We start from the raw sequence: 16,113 nt of genomic DNA, 5'->3' as shown, positions 1-16,113 counted from the left end.
CCGTTAGGGGAAAGGCTTTACTTTGACATTCCGTCAACCTCAAAGCCTCAGAACTTATTTCCTACCACTCTGTAGGTGGAGACCACACTCTGAGACGTCAGCTGTCTAAGCAGGATGCGAGTTATTGCTTCCTCTATTCTGGGATACATTTCTACACTAGACTAGGGGACAAAGAATATTACTGAAAGGCATTCTAAATTCAGAGCAAACTAGGTTCCTATCATTAAGGGAAGTCTAGACTTGGGACAACAGTGCCTCTGCCTGCCCCCATGCCCACCTCACCCCCGGCCCTGGGCTGGGAACAGAAAGGCAGCAGGGCATCTGCCTGCTCCTCAGAGCTGGTCAACATTTGCACTACATTCTTGGTATCTAACATAAAGAAACCCACAATGAAATACAGTCATTATTCCAAAGTTATTTTTATTTCAAATTCACTGAAAGAAATAAAATTATATTTAAAAAAATAGAGTAATCTCACAAACTGAGGAAAGCCAGGAACAAAAAGAACAAGTTAGGTACTTCTTCCTGAGAGGCAGATCTAACAGCTATAGGACGGACTTTCTTCCTTCCTAGCTTTTGTCAAACAAAAAATTTTTTCCTATTTCTAAGGCATCAAAAACACTCTTGAGTGTTTCAACTGGGTTGTTCAGGTACAAAGCTTCAAGCCCTCTAAGGGGGATCAAGAAACATCAAAAGCTGCTACGATTTCCTTTGTTGTAACACCAAACATTAAATTGTACATACTTCTACTTATGTAAATTTGAGAATTTCACACTCGTGACCTGAATTTCAAAAATCTGGTCATATTTTATTAAAATCTTACTACTTCTTGGTAAGAATGTCCAAAGTAACTGAGCTCACATCCCAGTAACTAAAAGGGGCCAGACAGCAGGAAGAACTGTTGGATCGCACCACCTGCAGCCAAGACCTGTCAGAAAACACCCATCCCGGAAGACTCACATGCAGCTAGAAATTTATACTAAAGCCTAATTCCTAAATCACTAGACCTGCCAGCAAAGGCAGATCATATCCTAATGGTTCATATGTAACCTACAGGACAAAAGTTACAGAAGTCATATACAATTCCCAAACTTACCCATTCCCCATACTTGGTTTCCCTCCATTTTATACTGTTAAATCTATCAAACTAAAAACTTTCATTCCCAAACACTTCAGTGAGATAGTCAAGACAACGGTTAACATTTCTGTTCTATGCATGACTGCTGGTGCTAGTTTTGATTTGCATAGGTAAAAGGAAAGCCTGAATTTTTCCAAAAGGTACAATCTTATTTTCTTATTTGAAATAATTGAGTACATACCTGATGATTTCCCTAAAGCTTCTTTTCCAAGAGAGTTAAGTCAATTCACATAATTGGTAACAATAAATTCCATGGGGACAACCATTTCTGAAAGATATTGTTTAGTAAATAAGAGATTTAAAATGTCTGTAGCACCTCTTATAGGTGCTTAAAGATTCAAGTGACCTAACTGCATCTCCAATGAGGTGCTATTAAAGATTCAGTAGGATTCTGTGGGTATCTCCTAGTTAGTTGTTTCAAACATCTATCAACCTACAAGTAGATCCGTACTCCAACCACAGTAAACCAATGTTGGACCCTAACAGGAAGCCCTATCCTGTCTCCTGGATCTATAGGGAGTTAACCGTCCTGGGACAGTCACTCTCGTGGAACAATACAGGGCTCTTGTCACATGCAGAAGGGACTCTTGGCCTTTAATGGCTTTGCTGAGTTGCAGGGCACTGTGACGTCTTCTTCCACCCAGAAGGGCACAGACAGCACTCTTCCACCAACCCAAGGGTGCAACTTGAGTTACATCCTGGTTACACTGTCCCAGGTCCTAGTAGGAAACAACAATGTGGCCCAAAATGACCATGTTCAAATAAGATACCTGGTAACTTTTTAATCTGATGTGACTCAGTCTCTTGTCACCAGCCTAGGTCACCCAAAAGCAAAAACCAAAATAAGAGAAAAACACAAATTTGAGCTAGAATTGTTCTTTAAAAAAAAAAAAAAAAGTCAACAAGGACAATCAAAACTACCAACGCTTATATAAGCCAGACCCTAGAGATTTCCATCTTCAGTGACTGCCACTTTTTAGTCTTAACAAAAATGTCAATATCCTGAGTTTTATCAGTATTTTCTTGCTAAAATAATTTATGGGACATAAATGCATACAAATGAATAAAAAGTGGTACAAAAGTCTGAAAGAACAGCCCACTAGCTAGAAAATGTCGCAAAAACAATATAAAACGATGTGTTTAAGTGAAATAAATTAAAGGTTAAACCTTACACTTTCAAGTTTTCTTAGACTATTATTTTGGGAAATGGCATGGAGTTGATGATGTATTTTTCTAATAATCAGTTGTTTAAGATCAAATACCAAGTGATGGTTCACAAGAAATTTTTGCTTTTAAAAACCACAGCCCCACTGCAGTGTATCTGAACACAGGAGAAACTACCTGCTGAAATTAATATTCAAAATCCTAATGGGTAACTTGTGTGGCCATAAACTGTTAAGACGTTTTGTTTACTAACTTGGCTGTCCAAATGGTATGTTAAAAAAAAAATGCTTACTTTACTAGCATCTGCAGAAACTAAAATTTTGGTACATAAGTTTCTCTAAACCACTGAGTTGTTTTTTTTAATTTTAACAAAATAATGCCAATGCAATAACCCAAAGGTATCCCAAATGCTTTGCTTTTACTTTTAAAAAACTATTTGCTTCCTAAATGCTATTTATATTTTTAAGCCAGTTGGCTGCATACTGCCTTTAAAATGCGATGGAGTTTCTTTACTTAACCTGACATCACTATTCAAAAACTTGTACTTGCCAGGGAAAATGGTACTAATTATGCTAAAACAAGGTTTATGCTATACATAAAATCACTCCAAATTATAAAGTGATTGGTTTCTATAGCTCTAAGCATTTTTAATACATAATTTAGGAAAAAGTCACACATAGATAAAGAGAGATGGCATTCAACTTTCTTTCATCCAATTAACCGTATCTATGAAAACCAAGACCCTTCTGCATGACTTGCCAGTTCCCCATTCCTTTTGTCAACCTAGAAAAGAAACATTTCTTGGGAAGTCAGGATTTATTAAGAACATCAAGCTCCAGGGTGGTTTTTTTTTTTTACCATATACCTTTAAAACTGTTTTTTATCCCCACAAAAATCCTTATCATTTAAAACCAGATATTCAAATTATATGGCTAACATTTTTAGCTAATCAACTCTTCAGTGCTGATTCTAGAAAACAACCTTCAATGGATCTTTGAATAATGGAGATTCAGCCGCTGATACGAGTAGTGTAGGTAGTCACACCTTTAACGTTCAAGCCACAAGTTGTGACGTTTGAAAGGGGTGAGGTCTACTGTCCTGCATTATCAGAATCTGTCGTATTTTCAGTGCTACTGGGTTGCACATTATCTGCGAGGTTGTGTGCATGCTCAAGAAATAAATCTTTCAGTACACTTAATTCCTTAGTCAGCAATTTAATTTTTGCTTCCAACCGTTCATTCTCTTCCTTGAGCTGATTCACTCTCTGCAGCGTATCCTGCGCTTTCTGCTTGCTTTTCAACCGGCTCTTTTTCACCGCCATGTTGTTCCTCTCTCTGCGCTGGCGATACTCGTCACTGCTGCGATCCACGGGCAAACTCTTTTTGCTCTGCTTGCTCGGAGGCACAGCTTTGCCTCCGCCCCCAGGGCCGGCGGGCACCAGCTGAGGAACCTGCTGTAAGCCGCTGGCATGAGCCTGAGTATGGATGACACTTATTCCATTCACGCCCGGGGTAGTGTTCTGCTGTGATACCTTGCTCATTTGGGCACGCTCCTTTGTCAACACAGAACAAGTAGAAATGAAGACAAGGTGATCAATGGTTTGATCTGCCAAGAAATCTTCACATGTACCTAGTTAAAAAATAAACTGCATTAAAATATTTGAAATGACAAGATAAAATAACATTAAACTTGCATGTACCTACTAGCAGGCCAATATTAATTGATTATGCTGAGAAAAGTCTATGACAACTGCCAACTGCTCCAATGTTTCAGAAGTCTAAGTCACGTAATTTAGAGAGGTAAGTTAATACAGACGCACCATCCGGCCAAATTCAACCCACCTGAACCCCTGAGGGTACTGCCCATCTTGCTTGTTATCAAAAATGGGAGGAAAAACAAAAGAATACCACTAATTAGGTAGCACATATGAACCAACAGCACTTGGCAATCTGCAAGAGAGAAATGTGCTATGTTTGGTTTAAACACAATGAGTTCAATTATGATAGGAGAGACCCTGCAATAAAAGAGGGAAAAAGTTTCAACTGTTGGCTCAAGTCAAAGTAGAAGGCTGGAGCAGAGCGCCCAGCCCAGTCTCCAGTGCTCATCAGGAAGCACTGCACTACGATCTCCGCATGGTCCTTACTCTAATATGCAGAGACTGAGTCATCAAGGACTTGACTTCTCTCCCAGAGCGTAAGAATCTTTACAGGATATTTTGAAAAGGTGTTTTTTGCTTGTTTTTATTTTTTTCAATGACTTCAAATGAGAGTAGTTTACAGAGATTTTTTTAAGTTAGTTTCTTGGATCACAGATTTAGGAGCTCTGAGATACCCAATTTGCTTCCCCATCCCATCATGCTTCTCACAGTGTTTTTTAAATTCTCGACATAATTAGTAAACACATCTAAACACAGTCAGCCTAAAACCACAAGGAAAGAAACAAAAGCCCTGATGATGCATCCAAGGAGGTGCAAGCACTGGGACTCAGGCTGGACCAAGAGCCAGAGCAGCAGCAGCGCCTGCACCCACTTGACACTGCTCAAGGAGCACAGAGGAAACGCCAATTCTGAAATATTGCGGCAGTGCTGCCCGTAGAAATGAAGTCACAGTTTCAGAACTAGTCATATTTGGATTACTATGAACTCAACCAGTTCGCTACAACTGCCTCAAGATGTGTCAAAAGCAGACCTATCCTATCATCGTGAGGCCACTTCAAGGCAAACTAAGCTGAGTGAAGCGTGCCCACCAAGAAGTCACAGCACTCTTGGAAACTGAGAAAGCAGTGTTAGGAACCATAAAACTATCCCGTTCTCTTCTCACAAAACTGCTAAAACTGCATCAGTGGAAAAAAAACCTGCAGCCAGAATTATGAACTGCCTCAAATGAGTACACCTTACAGTTCTTAAGCAAAGCTCAATTAGTAAACACCAGTAGCTTCACCCAAACCTTTAGCTAGGCATTTCTGTATAAACACCATTTACTGGTCTGCTTTTTAAAAATCTTTGCTTTTAAAAAGGCCACATGTCATTACTTTCCATTGTTTTTTCAAGCCACACAGGCAGCCCTGAGCTAGCCGGTCATCTGTTCTCACTTCAGTGCTAAGGAAACACCAAAAGCTTCCTTCCAAAACCATGATGGATACCTACTCCAAGTCTACCTTCAGTAATGGATATTTCACATTCCCCTTGATAATTTATCATGTTGCCTGTTTTTTCTTCCAGTTAAAAAGTGGCAGTTCAGTATAATTTGAGCTACACTTACCACTAATAGTGTTAAAGGTCGTCTATACCATTGCTTATCTATTTGGTATGAAGTGAAAAGTGTTTACTCAATTTTTATGAACTTGTTTACCATGTCTCCTGGGAATATCTCAACAATCATGATTATGTTCATCTTATTTATCTTCTTTTTTATGTTTTATATGTCAATTAGGTTTTTAGTCTTTAAAGCTACTCTCTAATAAACTCAGAGGTAACAATGATCCAAAGAAGTACAAACCAGGAACCAAGTCAGTTCTTGCCTTGGCTCTGACTTGCCCTGTTTCACTTTGGACATATCCCTTCCCTCTGTGAGCCTCGATTTCCCCATCTGCAAATGAGGGACGTAAAATGGTAAAATGCCTTCTGACTTTGACAATATACCACGAACTTCAGTCACCAAAAACTCTTATTATAGCCTCCAAATTTAGTGATGTTCATGCTCATTTTTGTTCTCAGATACCGGAGGGCTTCCCTGGTGGCGCAGTGGTTGAGAGTCCACCTGCCGATGCAGGGGACACGGGTTCATGCCCCGGTCCGGGAAGATCCCACATGCCGCGGAGCGGCTGGGCCCGTGAGCCATGGCCGCTGCGCCTGCACGTCCGGAGCCTGTGCTCTGCAACGGGAGAGGCCACAGCAGTGAGAGGCCCGCGTACCGCAAATAAAAAGAAAAAAAAAAAAAAGATACCGGAACAGGGAAGGGCTCTTTTACCTCCGTCTGACTCAAGGTAGTAGGCTGAACACAGTAGGCAAGGTTTTGAAAATGAGTCCTTCGGCTTGTAAAACAAAGAGTAATCATCAAACTGGTAAAAATGTAAGAAAAGGAAACTTGGAGATAATAAAAAGAACTCCAATTGTTTTTTGTTTTTTAAGTTCTCCAACCGAAGACAAGCCAATAAAGTAGCTCTTAAAGTGAAGAGCTATCCACTAAGGAAAGGGGGTCAGAGCTAAGTGGTCTAAGACTTAACGCCAAACATATTATCAATTTTGTTTTTTACACTGAGCAAAACAGCTGCCTCTATAAGTTACATATTTTAGTTTACACAGTTATCTGTGCTTTTGTTTCTTCCACTAACATTTACTGAGCACCTACAATGCACAAAAAGAAAATAAGTTTATTTCAAACCTGGATATTCAACCCTAAATGAAAGTCTGGCTCCTATGTGGACAAATACTATTCCAAAGTTCAGTCTACAGGAAGCAGAGTGGCACCTCGTTTCCTTGCTGTGAATCATTCAAGCAGGAAGCAGGATAAAAACTGAAAAGCAGTGGTTCTCAAAGTGTGGTCCCTGAACCGGCAGCAACAGCAGCAGCATCACCTTGTTAGAAATGCAAATTCTCGGGCTGCCCCAGACCTAGGAATCAGGAGCTCTAGGAATAGGGCTGGGCGATCTTGTTTTAACAGGACCTCCAAGTGATTCTGATGACACTGAAGTTTGACAGCCACTGCTACAAATCAACCATGGACCTTAAGAAAGGTGGACTGAGTGGGTAACATTTTTTAAATTCAAATTCCTTAATTCAAGTAATGTTCATTCAAATCAATGACACAGTGACAACTCAAAACGTTAAAATGAGTAAAACAATATCAAAATTTTCTCAAGTTTCACTTGGGAAAATAAACCTCTCAAGGATTTTCCTAACCCTCTTGTCATTTTCTTCACATGTGTACAACCAGATATTCCTCCCCTGCCGCCCCAAATAAATTTTTAACTCCAATTTCCTCAACGAAGGTCTACACTCCAAAATATTCAGATGTTTGTCCCTTATTCCAAATTTGTTCAAATCACTGGTATCTGACAATTCTACCCACCCCCACCCCCCCAAAACACCTCACCTCTACTATCCGTCTCCATCCCAATGCCACAGAATTACCTCAGGCTGACATCATCTCTCAGGGGCACAGCCTCCTCTGTCTGCACGTTATCTTTTCTTTGTGCTTCTGCCCAATTTGTTCCCCCAGTTTCTTGGTCAATGCCAGCTCGATAGTGTGCCTCCCTGTAGACTAAACTAGAGACAGAACTCTGTCTTTTATCACCATATGCCCAGCATCTAGCGGTGGTGCTCAAGAAATGTTTGTTGAATACAGCCTCAAAAGCCTAAGACAAAACACTTATTTTTACAAATGTCTTACATAAAAATGAGATTCTCTAGCATTAAAATCTCTTATAACAACCATAATTAAATCAAGACTGTTACTAAGATATTATGGTCTCACCACCTAAAGTTCCTCGTCTTTCTTAATGGTATACAGGAAAATTAAAACATTTGCTACTTCTAGCCCCCAGCCTATACAGTGAACATCATTCTTGTCTGGTCTTTGCTTCATATCAGTAGAGAACCTTTATTTTCCATTTTGCCCAGTTATACTTCCCATAACCTCAAGTTCTTAGACATATGTTGCCAGGGTCTGACAACTCTGTACTACAAGTGAAGTGAAGGTAAGCAAAGTTAACAAACACCCAAATGAGCAGGATTTCTATTTATTTGCCACTGCTGGTTTCATGACCCAAAGCAGGGGTCCATGAAGGAGGGTACATCCCTTCAGGGAGTACATAAGTGGTCCACTGGAGTATGAGAAAAAAATGTATGCTCTTTTGTCTTTTTTTAATGTCATCTTTTTACTCTACTTTTAGTGCCATTAACAACACACACAAACTAATACACACACATTGTTTATAAATATACATCTATTAAGGAGTCATGCTCAATTCTTTTTTTCTTTTCTTTTTTTTTTCTTTTTTAACTGATAGGTCTGGAAAGTCAAAAAGACAGGAGACCAATGTACCTACCAGTATAAGAGCCCATGGAAGCACCCCCTCCTAAGAATACACAATAAACCTGGAATTGCGGCTACCTGCGTTTACCATTTCTGTGATCACGTGAGGCAATCTTAGGCCATAAGACCAAACTCAGCCCCATGAGGTCCTATTGATCTTTACCTAGGACTCACCAGGTGCTGTTTAAATCCCAAGGGATGAAACCACCTGTCCAAGATCAGACAACCTTGCTGACAGTCATGATGTGACCTTGAGAATTTAGAGGATATTCTGGGGGAAAAAATACTAAGTTTTGCTTCCACCTATGCTTTTCAGGGAGGTATTAAAATGACTGAATCCACCAAGTGTGCCCACCAGAAGCAGGACTCGAACTGAAAAATTCTTCAGCTCACTAGCATCCTGTAATTATTTAGCCTTGTTTACACTAAGTTTTTCCAAAACAGTGCTTCAGTTTTAATAGCTTATCCCAAATACTACTCAAGTAGTAACAGCTGACCAGATTTTAACTTTTAACTGTCAAGGGCTTTTAGATGCAGAATTTCTTAGTAAAGCAAACCTTTATACTATTTTATTTCAAAAGTTTCTTTGAGCGTCCCACATCCTATCTGAATTAAAGGACAATCTCTTCCAATAAGAATTCAACTGAGTGAGTGTACACTGGGAGAGAGAACTACCAATTTTTGTGTAACCCACCAAGGTTAAAACCATTCTGAAACGGACACATTTTAAGATGCCAGATGACAGCACAAACTTCAGACCAGAGGAAAGCCCAGCAATTAAACCTTCTGAAGAATAAAAACACACGAGCTTACTTGGAAGAACAGATTCTCCTTCCCCTCAAACATGCATTTCCATCCTCTCCATCTAGACACCTCTGCTGGCAATTTTCCTTACTGTGTTCCCTCCAAGCATACTAACGAAGCACTTCTTTTTTTTGCCCTTTTCTGTTCTAGTCAACTCGTGGTTGCTGCACGTTCATCCAACCTGTGTTCAACAGTCACCTGAAGGATATTCAAAGTACAGCTCCATAAGGAAGCACAATATTATTTGTGTAAAGTCACATATTTAAAACTCTACCGCCTTCCCTGACTACTCGACTAACTTCTAAAAAGGATTCTCGATTACCCGACACCGAGCAGTTTTGCAGGCGCAGGAAATATCCCAGGTGGCACTAAAGATACCGTCCACCTTCTGCTATTCTGGGAACACCCTTTATCCCCAGAGGCCAATACGAGCCTGGCTGGTCACACTGCACGTTGCACAAACAGAGGGCCGGGTTCTGGAGGGGGCACAGCCCGGCTCGCATCCCGTCCCGGGCCGGCAGCAAGGGCGCTGGGGGAGCGCGGGGGTCTGCGGGTGGCGCCGCGGCGCTGGGCCGGAGCCAAGGATGAGATCAGCGGCCCCGCCGGGTGTTGCCGGCAGGTTGCATCACACGCCGCGCGGGGCCGCCGCCCGCGCCGCGGGCCGCGCGGGGCCTACCCGGCAAGCCGGCCGCCCAGGGCCGGGCCGGGTCTCCTCGGGCCGGGGCCGCGCCCACGCGAGCGGCCGGCGGCGCCGCGGCCTCCTCCTCCTCCGTCAGCCCGCCCGCAGCCTCCTTACCTGCGCCTCCAACCCGCCCGCCCCCAAGAGGCCTCCACTCCCAGCGGCCCCGCACGGCGCGGCCCGACCCAGGCCTCGCGGCCCGCGAGTCAGAGCGACGGTTACGAAACCGGCAGCCTCCGCCCGTTCCGCTGCCGCCGCCAGCGCCACCGGGTTCCCCTCCTCGCCGCGGCCGCGCGCCCGGCCGCGACCGCCGCCGCCATAACCAATGGGAGCGCCGGCTTGCGGGGGACGCGCCCTCCCTCCGCGACGGACAGCGCCGCCAGCCAATCGCAGGCGGTCTGGCCGCGGGAGGCGGGCACGTGGCGGAGGCGTAGCCCACTGAGCGGTGGGGCGGGCGAGGCGGGAGCGACGGACTGGGGTTCCCCGGCCTATTGCGCGGGCCGGCACCCCAGCGGTAGGCGACCCGCTGCGAGAAAGGTTCTGTGAAAGTTGGAGGCATTGGAGAACCGTAGCCTCATGAAGGCAACACCTGTCTTTGGAAAACACAATTTGCTGAGGTGATGTTTTCAACCATCGATTTCTGTTTTGGTTTCACCAAGACCTCGGGGAGCCCCGCCTCAGAGTCGCTGCCGGGGACATTTTCCCGGAACGGCCCACCAGACTCGCCTCCCGGGACGCGGGGCGCCCGACGGTCGCTTCACTGCCGACGGCCCGCGCCCCTCGGAGGGAGCCTGGAGAGAAGTCCTGGACCTCACGGCTCTTGAAGGCAGCTGCAAACTTGTTGAAAGACGAAGGGTGCAAAATTTTCCCAGCGTAGGATTAGTGTTGATGTCACTGGTGCTGACTGTGGTTACGGAGAAATGAATTTACACGATCAATTCCCTTGTGCTATCCTCCAGGTGAACAGATTGAGAGACGTGAACTCAAAAAAAAATGGATGGCAAACCAGCCTTATTTATCTAAGACGATTCACAGGAGGATCTGAAAGCGTATTACAACTGGGAAGCAGCGCGCTGGGTGGAGGCAGACAGGTTTGATTGCTTCCTTTTTAGCAATTCTTATCGTCTAAAAACTGGAGTCTTTGAAAAAGGAAAGGTTTCTTCATCACCCAGGCCATGGCATCACCTCTCCGCATAAGACGGTTTCGAGGAATCAGTAAAGAGGTGATAAAACATTTGCGAAAAAAAATAAAGATATAAAAATTAAGAGGGCTGCAACTAAACGTGAACACTGAATACCACAGAAGCAGACTTGGTAGAATGACACAATATCATCAAAACCAGTACGTTTCTTTCACTTTGGCCCTTAGTGTTCTGAGTTGAAATTTCTTTGATCAAGATTTTAGCACTATTAAAACTGGATTCGATTTTGTTGCTCACAAAATTATAATTTTACACTCACCATGTCCTAATCACTTTAAAAATTGTATAGAAAAAAAAAAACACAACCATATAGAGATGTTCATTTATCCCCTGGTTTGCTAACCACTCTGCCAAGCTGCTCTGTGTCTGTCTGGGCAGGCCTTCTTCCCCACTCAGCGGATTAGTCAATGCCAAGGAGACTAGAGTATTTATTTCCTCTTCAGCTGGTAGCTGGTAATTCTGTCTTCTCAGTTTACAAATCTTTATTTGGTGCCAACTATATGCTAAGCTGTGGGGAATCAGCAACAAACAAGACAAGCAGTCCCTGTCCACATGGAGCTTACACTTAGAGGCAGGGAGACAGACATTCAGTAACCGCACAATTTTCTAATTACCATTTTCACAGCTATTACAAGAAGGAAGTACAAGATGCTGTGAGAGATTATAAGAAGGGAATCAAACCTGGCCTGTGGGTTATGGAAACACTGTAAGATGAGCAGGATTTGCCTAGGTGGCACAGATGAAGTGCATGTGCCTTCAAGTTAGAGGAACTGTCTTATCTAAAGGTCTTGAGATGGGAGAAACACCTTTCTTTGGCAAGCACAGTGCCCCGGAGGAGACTGATGAGATGGACAGGGACTTGTGGCCTGAGAAGAGTCCTGATTCTTACCCTAAGAGAGATGAGAATCCTCTGAAAGACTTGCTCTCACCATAAGGAAATGAAGAGAGCCTGGTGGAGCTGTCTCTAGTTTGAGGAGATCCACCATGTTGTGTCTTGCAAGTCACAGGGACGCAAGTCACTATAATCAAAGAAAAATTTCCTGCATGGATCTCTGCCTCACTGATACCTGATACGTAGTCTGCAAATCCAAAGAATTTGTAAAGAAGTAGTACATTAAAATCCCCTCCAAAGGACTTGAGAAGTAGGATCTCCTGCTAATTGAATAGGCTAGTTACCCGAGAGATACTACAGTTAACTACTTAGTTACCTAACAGGTATGGACTCTAGGGTCAGGCTGTTCTGTTCACAGCTTCACCTCTTACTGGTGTGTGACCTCAGGCAAATTACTTAACCTCTCTGTCTTCTGCAGATGGGGAGAACAGTGTCTATCCAATAGAACTGTTGTGAGGATTAAGGAGTTGATAAAAGGGCTCTAGAACACTGCCCTACTGATACATGGTAGGAGCTCAAAAGTATTAGCTGTTATTACCATGATGCTCATACATGAATTATAAACAAATTATATCCATAGAATTGTAATAGACTAAAATACACTTCAAAACAAAGTCGTGCTGTGCTTATTATTGCTTTGATGATTCAGGCACTGAAATCTTCACAATATTGAAGGTGATGTTGACTCGTTAGGGTATCTCAAAAGTCATTTTTAGAATAATCCCCTTAGTTACCACATCTTATCATTTCACTTCTTTCCGCAGAGTGGAGAAAAAGTTTAGTAATTTGAAATCTCTTACTGTTTGAAAGCCAGATCAATAGACGTTTACTATGCATACTTAAGTATTTATCTTAAATGTGTCTTAAGTACTTAGGATAATACTTAAGTATCATAAATGTGTATTTGGAACATTTCTGAAAAATTAATATACCAAATTTACCACCTTTGACAGATCTGGACTATAGCTATATAGCATTTTGAGAATTGAGATAATATCTGTCACAGGTTTGAGTCTCAGTAGATATGTTTTCTGGTATGTTAGCAATCACAGGACAGTGATTGGCCATCATTCTGCATTGGTTAGGGCTGTTTTGATAGGAAGTAACTGAAAACCATCCCCGAGTAGGCTTAGCATAAAGAAGGATTTGGTCAAAGATTTTAGGGCATTATTCTTTCTTCACACGGCCACTAACAGCCTCCGTGTTCACAGCTTTGGTCACTAGAGAAAGGCCCACTCACCTTTTAAGTTCCTGTTACAAAAGTCCTAGGCAAGGACTCTGGGGTTGGTCCAGCTGGATCAAGTGCTCTTCCCTGGAATGATCACATGGCCAGGACCAGGTCACGATGTACTAACATGGCAGCTGTGGATGGAATGGCAGAGGCACTTTCCAGAGGAAAAGGGAGTGCTGAGCAGACGAATCCATCAATATCCACTTCAAACACCAGCTCACACCGTGTCACTCTGACAGAGCCTTAATCACTCTGGTTATCTGATCTGTCCTTTCCTGTATCATATGATTCTCCATCCTTGAGGGCAAAATTTAAACCTCCAATTTTACCTTTGGAAGCACTATTTAGAATCATAACAGCTAAGATGCTAAACAGTTGTCTTAGGACATCCCCAAATTTCATAAGCAGTCCTGTGCATGAAAGAGAAAAATCTGACATAGTTTAAACTTGAACGGGTGGCAAATAGGGTGAATGTCCATTATAAGGAACTTTTCCACGTGTCGGATTTCATTATTTTGTGAGTTAAGACATGTCACCTGCACATTTAAGGGTAGTACATGTCATCTGTGCACACAAGGATCGGTGTGTACTGTGGTGTGTACCTTGTGAGCACATGAAGTTAGGTACAGACTGCACACATGAGAGCTGCATGCATCTGTGCTCATAAGAGTGGCGTGACATCTGTACATATCAGGAGAGGTAATCTGTATCATGTTGTGGGCCTAGGAGGGTCTTATTCTTATATCGTCACCCCACTGAATAAGCAATAACTACCTGTTACATATTGATTGTAATGCAAGTTATTCCAGTGCCTATGAAGCACAAAATTGAAGATAAACAGAGGGTTTTTTGGTTTGTCTATTTGTGACATATGTGATACCAGTCTCCATCATAGTGGTGTGATGGGTTTTGGAGACAAAACAAGGTGATGCTGGCTAGCATTTACCTAGCTAAACCTCTGTTCCCCATCTGTAGAGAGGGTTAACAGTAAATTCCTCATAGAATTGTTATGAGGATCAAGTAAACTGACATGAAAAGAAGCTGACATAGTGCCTGGCACATAGCAGGTACAAAATAATCTGTCCATCCAAAAAGAATTTGCTACCTAGGACTCTGTTCTTGGTTTCTAATAACGTTCTCCAGTAATAGCACCTGGGCTCCTTGGAGAAATGGCTGATTCTAGGGTTGACGCAGGAAATACACAAGATGAACCTGGAGCATCTTGCAATGCCAGAAAGTAACGAACACTCAAAAAGTAAGACAATGAGGGTATGTGTCTTAGCTCAGGCTGCCATAACAAAGCATCATAGACTGGGTGGCTTAAACAGAGATTTCTTTCTCACGGTTCTGGAGGCTGGCAAGTCCAAGATCAAAGTGCCAACAAGGTAGATTTTATTCCAAGGCCTCTTCTCTTGGTATGTAGGCGGCCACCATCTCACTGTGTGCTCACGTGATCTTTGTGTGAGTGCTGGGAGAGAGAGAGACATGCTCTCCAGTGTCTCTTCTTATAAAGGCACTAATCCCATTATAAGAGGGTCCTCATGAGCTCATCTAACCCTAATTACTGCCCAAATGCCCATCTCTAAATACCAACATATTTGGGATTAGGGGGTCAACATATGAATGTGGCAGGGGAAGGGTAAGACAAACATTCAGTCCAAAATAGCGTGTCAAAGGGGAACAGGAAGCAAATGGAAGAGCCCCTAATGCCCAAAGAGTCCTAATACCAATTTGAGTGGAAAACAACTAATGTAGTATTGAATTATAACCCAGAGTATAAAAGAAATACCCAAGAGTCCATGTTGAGGTAAATAAATAAATGTTGGAGAAGAGATGAGTCTCCCGTGCAGAAGAATTCCAAATAATTTATGTAGATGCTCTGCCCTCAGATGGGGGAGAATCATTCTTCACTCCTTATGTACGGGCTGCACATAGTGACTTCCTTCTGAAGAGCAGAGCATGAAAGGGAAAAATAAAGAGAAACTTCATAGTGGAGAAACCTGACAAACACTACCTCAGCCAGGTGAGCAAGGTCACCATCAATTAGACATAAGCCATGTTGCTATAATGAGATGAAAAGGGCACTTGACCTCCCAAGAACTCACGGTAGTCTAACTATGAGAAAAACTCCACACAAATTCCAATAGAAGGGCATTCTACAAAGTGTTATCTGACCAGCACACCTCAAAACTGGCAAGGTCATCGAAAACAAGGAAAGTCAGAGGAAGTCTGGAGAATCCTAAGGGGACGTGACAACCAAATGTAATGTGGTATCCTGGGTGGGATCCTAGAACAGAAAAAGGACATTGGGTAAAAACTAAGGAAATACAAATAAAGTAGGGACTTTATTGGATATTGTATCAAATTTATCAGTCCCCCTTCTAGAGTCCCCTCAGCCTTGGCCAGCACGTCTCCTAGTCTAAGAAACTTACCTGTTGGGGTAACCTTCACCTTCATTTCCATGACCTTTTAAGACTTTGGCCGCTGCTCTTGTCCATTTACCATCAAGACTGGCAGGGGATCAGTCACGCAAAGGAAACACTGGACAAATAAATCAGAAACTAATGATATTGGTTACCTATGAGGGGTGGATGGGACTGAGATAGAAAGAATGGAGAGTAGGAAGCGGGTAGGAGGGATGAGGGAGCGAGTGATACCTCTGTGAATATACCTTTTTGTATATCTCTGACTCTGAGAACTGTGGTGAGGTTTCACAAACCCCAGAAACAAATAGTTAACACTAACCAGGATGTGGGAGGAACCCAAAATGAAATGTTGTACAAACAGTAACCAATAACTAACTGTACTACAAATGAACAGCACAACCACACTGTGGCGAAGGGACTTCCTTGGTTGTCTAGTGGTTAAGACTCCATGCTCCCAATGCATTGCAATTCTGGCTCTTGCAATGCCAGATCCCACGTGCATACTTCAACTGAGATCCCACATGCCACAACTACAGATCCCA

The 16,113-nt window shown here is 42.8% G+C and overlaps 1 protein-coding gene across 2 annotated transcripts; it reads right to left on the bottom strand.

The window, feature by feature from the left end:
* Positions 1-395: 395 nt before the first annotated feature.
* CEBPG (CCAAT enhancer binding protein gamma) lies at positions 396-10,074 on the bottom strand. 2 transcript variants are annotated; one of them, XM_004325390.4, is made up of 2 exons: positions 9,938-10,074; positions 396-3,931 (listed from the first exon to the last, which is right to left on the bottom strand). In XM_004325390.4, exon 2 carries the CDS (start codon positions 3,840-3,842, stop codon positions 3,393-3,395), a length of 450 nt encoding a protein of 149 aa, XP_004325438.1. In that variant the 5' UTR covers positions 3,843-3,931; positions 9,938-10,074; the 3' UTR covers positions 396-3,392. The 2 variants fall into 2 exon arrangements, with proteins under 2 accessions (XP_004325438.1, XP_019796538.1); XM_019940979.3 differs by lacking the exon at positions 9,938-10,074 and adding an exon at positions 9,151-9,392.
* Between the last annotated feature and the right edge of the window lie 6,039 nt (positions 10,075-16,113).

The sequence above is a fragment of the Tursiops truncatus genome, chromosome 19 (genome assembly GCF_011762595.2).
Source record: "Tursiops truncatus isolate mTurTru1 chromosome 19, mTurTru1.mat.Y, whole genome shotgun sequence".
In the NCBI taxonomy this organism is placed as follows: Eukaryota; Metazoa; Chordata; class Mammalia; order Artiodactyla; family Delphinidae; genus Tursiops; species Tursiops truncatus.
This window is presented reverse-complemented; position numbering and strand designations above follow the sequence as displayed.

Coding starts and splice junctions, on each gene's coding strand:
- CEBPG (XM_004325390.4), bottom strand. CDS start 3,842: ATGAGCAAGGTATCACAGCAGAACACTACCCCGGGCGTGAATGGAATA.